Source organism: Acomys minous, assembly GCF_964271855.1.
Source record: "Acomys minous genome assembly, chromosome: 12".
NCBI lineage: Eukaryota > Metazoa > Chordata > Mammalia > Rodentia > Muridae > Acomys > Acomys minous.
In genome coordinates, this window is record NC_140493.1 from 67,022,511 (window position 1) to 67,036,693 (window position 14,183).

At 41.2% G+C, this 14,183-nt stretch overlaps 1 protein-coding gene and 1 pseudogene across 2 annotated transcripts; one reads left to right on the forward strand and one right to left on the reverse strand.

Annotated features, from left to right (window-relative positions):
* Nucleotides 1-534: 534 nt before the first annotated feature.
* Nucleotides 535-1,274, reverse strand: LOC311579378 (small ribosomal subunit protein eS6-like; annotated as a pseudogene). The gene has a single exon. The product of its transcript is annotated as a small ribosomal subunit protein eS6-like (transcript).
* Nucleotides 1,275-12,183: 10,909 nt separating this feature from the next.
* Nucleotides 12,184-13,122, forward strand: LOC311579373 (olfactory receptor 1A1-like; the record flags this gene model as incomplete). Its single annotated transcript, XM_084749870.1, has 1 exon — nucleotides 12,184-13,122. The coding sequence occupies one exon, from the start codon at nucleotides 12,184-12,186 to the stop codon at nucleotides 13,120-13,122; it is 939 nt and encodes a 312-aa protein (XP_084605996.1).
* Nucleotides 13,123-14,183: the final 1,061 nt, after the last annotated feature.

Sequence of the window (14,183 nt, forward strand, 5' to 3'; positions counted from 1 at the left end):
TAAACTGAAACTCATTACTGTGTGAATACTATGTGATAATTAAAAACATTGTAAAGAAAACTAAGTTGGATGGCTCTGGAGGAACAAACAGCAGATGGCCAAGCCTGGTCCAGAAGAATTGCTCGAAGCAGCAACCTTTACACTAAGTCCAGGAACAAGCAGAGAACAGTTAGGCTTTACATGTCACCACAGACTCTCAAGCTCTAAATGCCATTTTACTCTCAGCTTCCACTGTGCTTTTGTTATTAGGTTCCTTTCTGTGGACTAATGTTCTGTTAAAGATGAGTGCTCTCCATGGCATTTCTTGTTGGTGTGTGTCTCTGTGTCTTAGTATTCCTTTCAGAAACATTTTTAAATTTTCTCTTGTGTGTTCATTTGTTTGTGAAGTATAAAGTCTGACAACATTGCTTATTTAAGCCATTTCTATGCTTCTTATAAAATTTGATCTGCTGTTCCCAGATCAGTTTCCTTTTCATGTATATTTCTTCATCACAGTGTCATCCTTTTTTTCAAAGTCTGATCATTTCTTTGTACTTATTGACTGGACTCAGACTTAGAAGCAGAATCTCCCAGTGAGGACAGCCTACATCTCTTGCAATCTGCTCTTGGCATTTTTCTCTGGCTTCCTTCATTCTCTTGGCCAAAAGTTTAACATATTCTGCAGCCTCCTTCTACTTCTTTGTATTCTTTTTCATCAAAGCAATATGTTGACATTTGTGTTGTTGGACATGTCTAGTAGCAAAATGGTGACTCTTGGGTGCTTTGGTCCTGGGCTTCTTACCTTCTTTGTTAAGGGGATTTCAACAACATATTGATGAACATCGTCTTCTTTGGAGAATTTTAAATTTTTCTCATTTGCTAGCTCCTTTGAGCCCCAACCAAAGAGTCACAGTAGTGTTTGTCACTCCAGGAACATTCTTCACTCTTTTTTTAAACAATAACCAAGACAGAATACTCAGATTGGCATCCAGAATGGATCTGGGAACTGATTTGTGCCTCTTCTCTCCAGTTCTTGTGCGTCTATAACAAGAATGGTCCTTACTCACCAGCAGATAAATTCTGCCATGGGCCAAATTGTCCTGCTTCATGGAAAAACCCTGTTTGTCATTCCCACCATGGATTCAAACCACTAAAAACTTCCACTCCTCACCCAGAACATGAGTAGCTACTTCTTTGGCTATGTCCTTCACACCAAACTTACAAAGCTTCCCTTCATCGTCTACTTCAATGAGTTTATGACAACCTGTGGCTGAAAAGGAGTTATTAAGCTTCATCTTGACTCCCATACTGTCATTCTTAATGTCTTCACAACATTGAAACAATAATTCCAAAATATTTTCATCTATCTTCAATGACATATATCTAGGTACTTAATGCATTATGGTAACTCTCTTTTTCTGAAAATGTGTTGCATAATCATTCATGTTTCTAAAAAAACATTCAACAACGTGGAAAATAGCCAAGGTGGATTTTCCTAGTGACAATTAATGTAGTCTCCCTCACCTGAAGGAAAACACCCAAGATTATTTTCTCTATTTTGAAAAGAGAAGATGGTGTGGTGGTTTGCATAGGAATGGCCCCCCATAGATCCATGTGTTTGAATGCTTGGTGGCACTATTAGGTGGCACTATTAGGAGATATGGCCCTGTTAGAGTAGGTGTGCCTTTGTTAGATGAAATGTGTCACTATGGAGGTGGGCACTGAGATCTCCTGTGCTCAAGCTACACCCTGTGTGATACACAGTCTCTTCCTGCCTTCAGATCAAGATGTAGAACTCTCATTTTCTTCTCCAGTGTCATGCCTGCCTGCACTCTGCCATGTTTCCCACCATGATGGTAATGGAGAAAACCTCTGAAACTGTAAGACAGACCTAATTAAATGTTTTCCTTTATAAGAATTGACAAAGTTATGGTGTCTCTTCACAGCAATAGAAATCCAAGACAGATAGTCAAAATTCTTTTTTTTCTCTTTTTTTTCTCCTTTATTAATTCATTCTTGTTACATCTCAATGGTTATCCCATCCCTTGTATCCTCCCATTCTTCCCTCCCTCGCATTTTCCCCTTATTCCCCTCCCCTATGACTGTTCCTGAGGGGGATTACCTCCCCCTGTATATGTTCATAGGGTATCAAGTCTCTTCTTGGTAACCTGCTGTCCTTCCTCTGAGTGCCACCAGGTCTCCCCTCCAGGGGACATGGTCAAAAGTGAGGCACCAGAGTATGTGAGAAAGTCATATCCCACTCTCCACTCTACTGTGGAGAGTGTTCTGTCCATTGGCTAGATCTGGGTAGGGGTTTAAGGTTTACCGCCTGTATTGTCCTTGGCTGGTGCCTTAGTTTGAGCGGGACCCCTGGGCCCAAATCTACCTATCATAATGTTCTACTTGTAGGCTTCTAGGACCCTCTGGATCCTTCTACTTTGCCATTCTCCCATGCTTCTCTCATCTAGAGTCCACTAGAATGTCCTCCCCTCTGTCTCAGTTTCCTGGTAAGTGAAGGCTTTCGTGGGACATGCCCCTTGGGCTAATATGCAGATATAAGTGAGTATATACCATTTGAGTCTTTCTGCTTCTGGGTTAACTCACTCATTATGATCATTTCTAGCTCAACAGTCAAAATTCTTTTGCATGAGCCAATAAAACAATGTCCAGTGCCCAGAAAAGAACACTGATAAATATTAGAATACTCAAGAATCATTTTCTTCTATGCCATTAAATAAGCGCTTCCCTTTCATGGGTAGCCAGGAGATAAAACACAGAACAGACTCTGAGAAGGATGCCAACACCTCTAAATGTGTTTACTAACTTTAAAAATCACTAATCATAGGATACCACATCTGTATCTGATGGTAGTGCGTGCACCACGCCAGGGAGCATAATCTAGATACAGAACAGCTGAGCCACAAGCATGGCACAGTCTCTGACATATCTACAGAAAATGCCATCAAAATGTTTCAATATTGGATATAGGATGTAGATATCTATCACATGACTATCAGTAAAATAGGAAGTGAATACATAGTAAATTCTATACAGATTTATGTAGAAATAATTGAATAATAAGGGAGTTGGAAATCTGGCTCAGTGTTAGAGCACTTCTCTAGCAAGTGCAAGACCCTCAGTTCAGTCCTTGCCTCTGAAAACAGTAAAAGTGATAAAATGAGTTAATCTATCCTAAGTGTTAACTATGTGCCATGCACTATTTTAAGAGTACATAATAAATTTAAAATGCATACTGTCTTAATAACTACCTATAATTCATCCAATTATTTTAGCTTTATGTGGATGTGTTTATTCCTATTACTGTTTCCATTTCAGTGGTATATAAGTAAGCAAGTGTTGTCCCAAGGATGCTATAATCAATATGCATCAAAGACAGCAACCAGTGAGCCAGCCTGGGCTCACAGTATTCACCACCACTTTCTGCAGAAGGCAATGACCCCTCTGCCTCAGAATGTACCAAATCACAGGGCAACAAGCATCTTTAGGAATCCTATAAAGGTGATACATGCATAACATACTCTAGATATCTGTCTACTCTTTCCATCTCTCAGAATCTAGAAAATCTGGAGACCTGCTATCATCATGCTACAATAATGAAAGCATGGCTTGCACCCTAATGCTTCTCTGCTCAAATTCTAGTGAAAATGTGCATTGTGGTTCTTTTTCTTTGAGGCACAAAACAGGAGAAAGACCTTTGTATAGGCTTGCTGAAATACCAAGATCTCAATCCTTCCAGGGTCCTTGCAACTCCCAAGTGTCGGTTCCTAATAGAGTCTGAACATCAGAGGTAGGGAGATCCCAATAGAGAGAATGGAATAGGTCGGGCCAGAGCTTGAACCTTAGAGAAACTCTCTCCAGGTAACTCCAAATCACTCTTGAGAGCCACCGTGTTCCCTAAAGGCACATGAAAAGGAGTTTCTGAGTCTCAACAATTACTGTGACTTGGATCTGAATGAAGGCCTGGGAGATGATGTTTGACAAGACTATATAATCTGCTGGCAAATTCCCAATATTCTCTCTGCTAAGATCTATTCAGTTGCAGTTTGGGAGATCCGTCCTGCTCAGGCTCCATTCAGTACAGCACTTTCTATTCCTTCTGCTCATGGGCTAGAAACTAGAACCCATCTCAAATACAGCACTAACATGCTTCTCTGCACCATGCCTCTCCCACAGTAGGGATGCTGGTAGGTGCTAGATCAGCTGTCAGGACACTTTACACGACTTCTGATCAGGTAGAGCTGGAGACTCTGTAAATCGTGTCAGTGACTGCAGCTTTCAGCAACAAAGCATCATTGTCACCCTGGTCCTCTCCTTTTACATCCACAGCATCCACACAAGGTAAGTTGAATTACCACATCGTTTTCTTTTATCAGAGGTTTTTCAACAGATTAAATGAAGTGCCGAAGTCACAAAGTGGCAGGCAGCAAAACTGGGGCACAAACATCACACATACACACACACACAAAAACACACACACACGAATGCATGCACAGGCATACACACATAGACCTTGCAAAGAGAGACAATTTTTAAATTAAAATAAATAAACAATTTTTAAAAAGAAGAAATTTAAAACAAACGAACAACAACAAAACCTTCCTGGAATTAAAAAATAAAGGAAGTCAAGTCAAGTGTGGTAGTCAACACCTTTAATCCAGCACGGCAGATACAGACAGGTCTTCTTTCCAGGTCTTGAGCACTGGGCTTACAGCATAGGCCAGCACCCTCACTTTATGCAGTATGGAGAGGATGGGGCTCAGGGTTTCAAGCATCCTAGGCCATCAGCCTCACTGTAGAATCTGCATTCTCAAGATCTGAGAGACAAAAGGCAGAGTGAAAGAATCCCATCTAACCACACCTTTCCTGGCCTTTATCCATGCACACAGGACCAAAAAGGAGCATATGTGTTTTATTTCCTGTATTCCTAAGCACTATCTGACCCAGGAAGTAATACTGTCTGTAATTAATTCATATTATATGCCATGTGCATAGGCACTCATATAAGCAAATGGTTTCAGGGAAGAGCTACGCAGACACCTCCTGCTCCCACATATCATGGAACCCAGCAATGGATTTTCACAGAGTTCTGACTTTTCATTATCAAAACACTTAGGAGTTCATTATTAGAGAAATCTAAGTGACTCGTCTTGGACATTGTCTGTCAACCCTCAGTGAGGCACATGGCTTTGTCTGTCACTGCTATCTCAGAACACATTTTCTGGGGAAGTGGAGACATAGTGGTTAGCAAAGTGTGAGACTCTGTGAGACTTTGATCACAGTCGGGTGATCTACTCTCAGTAGTCTGGAGCCCCACCCTGCCCCCACCCCACCCCAGTGTATCTGCAGGATCCTCCTCCCTGTGCTAAGAGGCTATTTGCCTTTTCCCAGGAAAACAGCCCCTCACTGTTGACCGCACTCTAATTCCCATTTCTGCTGATCACCATTCTATAGTTCCCCTGCAAGAGACCCTCTTCCTGTCTCATACTTCCTCCACTGACTATTAACAACCTCCTCTCTAATACAATTTTTCCTTATGTTCTTAAACGTTTTTAAGCGTGTGTGTGTGTGTGTGTGTGTGTGTGTGTGTGTGTGTGTGTTCATCTGTAGATAGTGCTGGTATCTTAAGAGGTCCAAAACCTCCCTTGAGAGCTAAGCTACAAATAGTTGTGAGGTACCTGACATGGGTACTGGGAACAGCTGACTCAGTTCCTTTGTGAAAGTGATACATTCTGGTTTTTTTCCTCCTTTATTAATTTATTCTTGTTACATCTCAATGGTTATCCCATCCCTTGTATCCTCCCATTCTTCCCTCCCTCCCAGTTTCCCCTTATTCCCCTCCCCTATGACTGTTCCTGAGGGGGATTACCTCCCCCTCTATATGATCATAGGGTATCAAGTCTCTTCTTGGTAACTTGCTGTCCTTCCTCTGATTGGACCCAGCTATTCCACTCCTTGGAATATACCCAGAAGATGCTCCAGCACACAGCAAGAAAATTTGCTCAACCATGTTCATAGCAGCCTTATTCATAATAGCCAGAACATGGAAACAGCCTAAGTGATACATTCTGAATCATCTCTCCAACCTCTCAATTGTACTTTAATCTATTTATTTAGTGTGTGTGCATGGGAGAGAGTTTGTGTGCCATGGCAAACATAGAAATTAGAGGACCACTTCCAGGAGTCAGTTCTCTTTCTACCATGTGGATCCAGGACTGAGTCAGGTTGTGAGGTTGGAAGCAGACATCATTATAAACTAATCTGTCTTACCAGCACTTCTCTTGGTTCTAGTATGGGGCCAAGGGTGTCCTTGCTTGTCATTTTTCTTCTTTTGATTTTATATCTTTTAACTTTATGTGCATAGATGTTTTGGCTGCATGTATGTCTGTGTGAAGGTATAAGATCCCCTGAAATTGGAGTTGCAGACAGCTGTGAGCTGCCATGTGAATGCTGGGAACTGAACTCTAGTCCTCTGGAAGCGCAGCCAGTGCTCTGAACCACTGAGCCATCTCTCCAGCCCCTTAAACTTCATTTTTTTTATTGTAACTAATTACCAATCGCATGTTGCCACATTCCTTAGACACCTCACAAAATTCCAGTGTTTGCATTAAGCAAGGACTGGACACTTCTGTATCCAGATGTAGTAGTGGAGTTCACGTCCACTCTACTAATTCCTAGTACCTAATGAGAAACAGCCCTTGCATGGGACCAAAATCACACACACTACTAAACCTACTCTGGAATCTAGGCCACTTTCTTCCTCTTCCCCGGCCAGTGATATATCATCTTCGTAGCACATTTTGCCTGATGTTTTCCAGTTGCCTAGAAAAGTCATAACGTTTCCTAATGCAGTAACCACTAGTCCATACTTCTCTCCTAAGCACTCAGCTTTCTCTTTGCACATTTCTAAACAAGCCCATCTATCACCAACTAATGCACTTCAGTGTCTTGAAAGCCTTATCAGGCAACTGAACACATCAGGCAGGTTTCTGATACTAACTAACATTCATGACTTACACTCATCCTTCACCAAAGTCCTTCTGTGGCTTTGGCATTTTGACTGTGAAGGTCGAGCCACAATAAAGATGTTATCTATTAACCTTTTGTTGAATGAGCCAATGGCTCGATATTTACATAATCTCATCTCTACAATACAAACATATTTCTTCAGTCCTGGTAATAGGTCTCTCTATAAATCAGGTTGGCTCAGAAAAGAAGAATAAAAAATAGTGGCTGTAAGAGGTCACAAGACTGAGTGACTGCAGGGACTGTAGTATATTTGCCAGTAGATGAAAAAACTGCTGTTGAGCAGCAGAGATCAAGGAGGATTGAGGAGCTGATGAAGCAAAGCGTCTAGAAAAATACCAAGGATAGGATGAGGGCTGACCTGACACATAGGTGCTATTCTGTGAGTAGTAAGACAGATACAGACATGTAGAAATTATATGTACCAGAAGAAAGTGTTGAGAAATGCTCATTATATGGGTTTAGGGTTCTGAATGAACAGGGAAGTAATGTCCAAGCCTCTGGGACTGTGCTTAGATGGGTGTATAAGGGCAGCTAGGTTTGGGGTGAACCTCCATGAACAATAGGGTTTTGGCTGAAGAGTGTGAAGGGTCCAAATGGAATCAGGTATCAAGAGCTCTAGTCCCAAGTTTGTGTGATTTGTCTACTTGGCAGGTGTGAGAGAGAAAAGTAGATGAATGAAATATTGTTGAGGAGGAACACATCATAGTAATCCCATTGTTTGGAAGGGAGATGTGAAGGTATTGTAACCAAACTGTTTCTGAAGTGCAACAAATCATGACAAGCTGGAGAGAGCATGAACAATGGGTTGGAGACTAGGTTTATAGGAAATTAATAGCATGGGAAGGAACACTTGGTAATTAAACAATGTTACAAAAGATCATCACGGTTATTCTGCTTTTTGTTTCCAGAGTCTTTCCTCCATTGGCCGTCTTCAGTGGGGCCTGGATTCATCTCCCACTGTTAATAAGTCTCTTCATCCTTCACTTCTCTACAAAGAATGCTTTCTTTGTCTCTTACCTCCTCAAAATTGGGCCTTGAGCCATTAGGTTCAATTTCATACTCTCAACTTAATCATTCCCAATTTTGTGGTGTTTTTATTTCAACTACAATTGTATTATAAGGATGGTGTTCAAAGTATTAGAGCAATTAGAATAATATAAAAATCCATCATATATATTTAATACACTGGATATGATTTGTTTGACCTAACTTTTAGAGTAAATCTTGCAGATATATTTGTCACTTTCTTCTTATGCAAAATCTTTTTCTGCACTTCACGCCATAACCACTATTCTGCTGTTGATATTAAGTAACATTCATGAGCATTCATGAGTTACACTCTTGCTATATTCCAATGTACTTCTTTGTGCTAAAAGTCATTAATAAGAAGGTAGCACAAATGGGAGGGAGGGAAGAATGGGAGGATACAAGGAATGGGATAACCATTGAGATGTAACAAGAACAAATTCATAAAATAATATATATCTTGGGAAAAAATAAATCCTGGTACAGAGAAAAAAAGAAGGTAGCACAATTTCCTCCTTATTTCTCCTTTCCAGGTATCTTGTATGACTGTCAGGTCCCTGTACATTTTTCTTGCATGCATGCACCAGAGTTTTTTCTGAAAGTCAGTTAGGTAGCACATTTACTGAGCTGAGGATATGTGAATTAGGGCTTTACATATGGGCTCATTATGTAAATTCCAATGTTCATTTCTTCACAACACTTGAAACTCTCAGAGTTTATTTGCCTACTCCATTTAGTTAACTATCATTTAGTTAAATGTGTTATGTCAGAGGCAGGAGTGAACGATGCATGGCTATTCAGAGGGCTAGATATAGTGCAAGATAATGCATCTATGAATGGGCAGCACTCCAGGTCTGCATAACCATGAAGTTCTGACCGGTCCTCAGCCCTGTATCATCTTCAATGCAGGGGTGATGTTTATTCAATTCACATTATGAATCATGGCGTTATGCTATTTCATCTCGAAAGGACATCTGCTCCATCCTTCATTCCTCTCTCCCTCCCATCCTTCTTACCCTTCCTTCCTCCAGTTATCATGATACTTCCCTTGGCTCTCTATCATCCTTATTCAGTCTGCATTGGCTTTCTAAATTCCATGTTTTCAGAGCACCCTTCTGTGTCTGTTTACATTGGAATGGCACTAAATGTAGTGACTAACTAAACAGAGCAGATATTTGTGTGGTCGGGCTCTGCACTTTCTTGACCTCCCTGGTTTCTTCCGTAGTCTGTGCTAAACTGTATTAACTCTTCAGTTAGCTTTTAATGTCCTTTGCTTCAATAGCTTCTGAATTCCTTAACACTCTCCATGGCTACTTAGGAAGGATTCCTTCTTGAAACTATGATTTCTAATATACTCTCATAGAATTATAAAATCAATATTTTTAAATATCAGTTTAGAACAAACCTAAAAACAAAAAAAAAAACCTGAATTCAATGTCTTACAAGATTAAAGCATTGGGTCCTCTTAGTAAACAATCATGGTTTTCTGTGGGTTTTATCCTTTTGATCTTTTCTTCCTACACTCGTGTCTATGTGGACAAATTCTCCTTCTCTTTTTACACTTAGGGAGTTATTTCAAGTGTTTAAGGCAGAGCAATGAATCCCTGTGTTTCATGTAGGTCTGTGGGCATCACCTGTGAACCTAAGAACATAGAGACCCACATCTCAGCCAACCCCGCTCCTGATTGTGATCCTGAGGCACCAACACTGCACAGTTGTCAGCGTAAAGCTTTGTTCTGAGCACTCTTTTGGTTCTCATGTTAAGGTATTTCCCTGTTCTTCTTTCAGATGACGCCCATGCAGTTTAGTGCACCTTTTTGCTTTAATAATGCTCTCTAATTTCTGTGTGTTGTCATGGAGATGAGATGAGCCAACATCTGTTTAGTCCGTCACATTTCCCCAGGCCTCCCTCTGAAGTCTGACCCTTCCACACTACAGGAGCTGCCCACAGTCTCGGCCCTCTGGGTTTACTGAGCTTTTGAAATGTGAGATATTGTGAATCTATATAATGAAGAGAAAAGGAATCTTAAAAGACCAAACTAAGCTGCTTCTGTTGCAGCAATGAAAAGACACATTGTTGTTATCTGTGGAAATGATGATTAGACCTACATCCCCATGCCTCTATATAATTCATGTAAGAAGTACTGAGTATTGGTTATTAAATTAACCATATATTCAATTAATTTTAATAAAAATCACTTTAGAAAAATTAGTGAACTACATATGTCTCAACTACTTTAGCAAACTGATTATAAACTGTCAAGGACTTAAATGAGAATAAAAGACTTTCTCACAAGATAAAAGTGCAAGTGAATATTTTGTCTGGGGTATCTCTCCTGTATGTGGGAAGCTATTGATATAGGCTGATCCTACAACATGAACCCATCATTCCATTCAATTCCTTCAACATTTTCAGTCAGTAACGGAGTGTGAAGGACGCCCACAGCTAATTGGATTGGATAGAACTCAATCATATAGCTGCACCTCCATGAAGTGGAGATTGGAAAATGTAGTTAAAGGCCAGAATGGCGTGGATTTGGCAAAGCACTTAGTAGACTCAGTCATAATTAGTGTACTGAGAGCACAGGATACGGAAGAGAGGAGGGAGGTGGTAAAGCAGCCAAGAAAATGTTGTAACATTCCAGGTAGGAAACCATAATGGTCAGATCTACTAAAGCAATGAGGTGGAAAGTAGAAAGGACGAATTGTGCAATAGCTGCTTCATATGAACAATCAACAAGGTCACATGTACATTCAAGAGAAGATAAGTTGGGCACTTGCAGGAACTAATACAACACTACTCAGCTAAAAAACCCTGGAATGCTAGTTGATTGTTGTATGCTATGAACAACAGTCTATTGGGAGAGCAAAGTAAATAATGCAGGGCTGGTGAGATGGCTCAGTAGGTAAGATCACTTGCTGGGAAAGCATGAGGACCTGATTTTTTTTTTTGAAAAAAGAGTTGTCTATAATTTCGTTCTTTCCCTACTCCTTCCTCCCTAAGATTTACTTATCGCTCCTCTTCTCTCCAAGTCTCTCTTATTGGAGGACCTGATTTTAAATCTCCAGTGCTGAGCCAAAAAGCTGGGCATGGATATGCATGCCTGTAACTCCAGAATTTATAGACAGAGACAAGCAGATTATAGGGGTTCGCTGGCCATCATCCTAACCCAGTGGAGAAGCTGCAGATTCAGTAGAAGACGTCACATAGGCATGTTTCACATACTGAAGTAATTAATTCATGAGTCTTTCTTCCCCCCAAATCATGAATATTTCTTCTTAGCCTATATATATACTAAAGGAGAGCTAGCCAGCCATGTGGGCAAGATGCCTGAACATGGAAAAGTGAAAACTCTATAAATAGACCTAAGAGTTTACTAAGCAGCAGAGGTAACCATGATGCTCTATGACTCTCCAAAAGAAATAAACAAGAATAGAAAAGATGACTGGAGAGGGACTCACCTTGGTTATGTATACTTAGCATTTGTCATCCAGGTAAGACCTATGGGGTGTTCTTTGTCAGTGGGGATGCTGAGAACCCTCACCAAGCTAATCCAGTGACTGTCATGGTTAACACCCTCCAGTGGACACTGCAGACACTGTTACGTCCTGGACTTCAAGGTGCCTGAGTATCCAGTCAGTGAAACTACTAGAAATTTCCAGGCCAGCACTTATGCTGACAGGCTGTTTGCACTGGAGTATTTGTTAATGGCCCCAAAAGATTGTATGTCTTTATATGTATTATACATTTGTAATTGTTGACTCACCACAAGACGAAAAGTTGTTTTACATGTAGAATGACCAGTTAATATTTCATTTCCCCTTAACTGTGACTCTAGGCAATGGAATGTAAGCTCTAATTATGAAATGATGAAATCTTGAATGTGTGAAAGTGCTGATCCAGAAATGTGAGTCAGAAGGGCTGACTCACTACTTTGAAGTATGTTAATGAGTAAATGACCGTTTTTGTTAAGGACCAATAGGAATTTTCCCCAAATGATATGGCTCTGAATTTCAAGGATTTGGGTATAGGGAAAGCTGGTCCGTTGATTGAACTGCTGTATGTGGTGACTTAAATAATAATTGCACTAATGGTTCTGGGTTCGTGTCTAATTTCATGTTAAAGTAACTATGAGAGAAGAAAATGAGACTTCTACCACAGATTTCATTCTCCTGGGAGTTACCAGGCAGCGAGAGCAAGAATATTTCTTCTTCGTCCTCTTCCTGTTCATTTACCCCATCACAGTGGTTGGAAACATGCTCATCATCCTAGCCATACACTCAGACATTCGCCTTCATAACCCCATGTACTTTTTCCTCGCCAACCTCTCCCTTGTTGACATCTTCTTCTCCTCTGTAACTATCCCCAAGATGTTGGCCAATCATCTCCTGGGTAGCAAAGCCATCTCCTTTGGGGGATGTCTGGCACAGATGTATTTCATGATATCTTTGGGAAACACAGACAGCTATATACTGGCTGCAATGGCATACGACCGAGCTGTGGCCATCACCCGCCCACTTCATTACACAACAATTATGAGTGCACGGGCTTGTGTCCTGCTGGTTGCTGGGTCCTGGGCGATTGGAAATGCCAATTCACTTCCCCACACCCTGCTCACAGCTAGATTGTCTTTCTGTGGCAATAAGGACGTGGCCAACTTCTACTGTGACATTACCCCTTTGCTCCAGCTGGCCTGTTCTGACATCCGCTTCAATGTGAAGATGATGTACCTTGGGGTTGGGGTTTTCTCTGTACCACTGCTGTGCATCATCATCTCCTATGTCCGGGTGTTTTCCACAGTCTTGCGAGCTCCTTCCACCAAGAGCTTCCTCAAGGCCTTGTCCACCTGTGGCTCTCACCTGACAGTGGTGTCTTTGTATTATGGGACAGTCATGGGCATGTATTTCCGGCCCCTGAACAGTTACAGTCTGAAGCATGCATTGATAACCGTGATGTACACAGCTGTGACCCCAATGCTTAACCCTTTCATCTACAGCCTGAGGAACCGGGACATGAAAGCTGCACTGAGGAAGCTCTTCCACCACACCACCTCCTCATCCCCCATGTGAGACCATTCACTGCAGACACTGTGGTCCCCAGTCAGAGGCACTGGAAATCCAGCTCCAATGTTACCCCCTGCAAGGAGCTGGGTCATCTTTCCAGAGTAAAATTCCTTCACTAAAGAGCCTTTTGACAGTCTGGGAAGGCAGCTGATTTCAACACATTTCTGCTCCCCTGGACAGAGAGCAGCACAAGGATGACCAACCTACTGACCAGAAGAGTGAAGTTGAGAAAGTCTAAGCATTGACTTTGGCATGTCAAAATCAGACTAATGCTATCTGTCTTGCCTTTTTCACAGGCTATGATCACAGTAGCTCATGTTTCAAAGACTGTCAATCACTGTGTGCTATTTTTTTCTAAGTACTATGTTTATCACCTCTGCTAGCCTACAAGCCTGTATGTACAAGACCTGTCCTAATATGTGACTGTACCTTCACAATCTTGGTTGTATAACCTGCATCCAATAAATGTGAATGGGGGTGGGACGAGTGAATTTAAATATTAGTTTCTGAAGTTCAATCTAATAGTGATCAGAGATTACCAGACTGGACATAATTTACTTACCTTTATGTCTTTTTTATTTTTGTTTTGGTTCTTGAGGCAGGGTCTCATAAGAAGCCCATGGTGGATTTGAACTCTCAATCTCCTTCTCCCATCTTCTAAGGGATAAGATTGCAGAAATTTGCCAAATTACTAAGTCCTCATCTTGAAATATTTAAAGAAACTGTGCCAGGGATGTGAGTGGTGGGAAAAGAAAGGTATTTTAGTTAGGGAATTCCAGGGCAGAGCAAGAAGACGCTTCACAAGCAGGAGTATCTTTGTTTGGATCCCAGCATTCAGGTAAAAAAAAAAGCTGGGGCCAGCCACATTCTTCTGTAATCCCAGAACTGAGAAAGTTTGTCTGGGAGGATCCCTGAGAATGGCTGGCCAATCAGTCTAGCAAATTAGTGAGCTCCAGTTTCAATGAGGGAAGTGAGACTGATTGAAGAAAGCATCGCACTTTGACATCTGGCCTCCACATGCACTCACACATGATTAAATGCGAATCTATACACAGGTGTGCGCATGC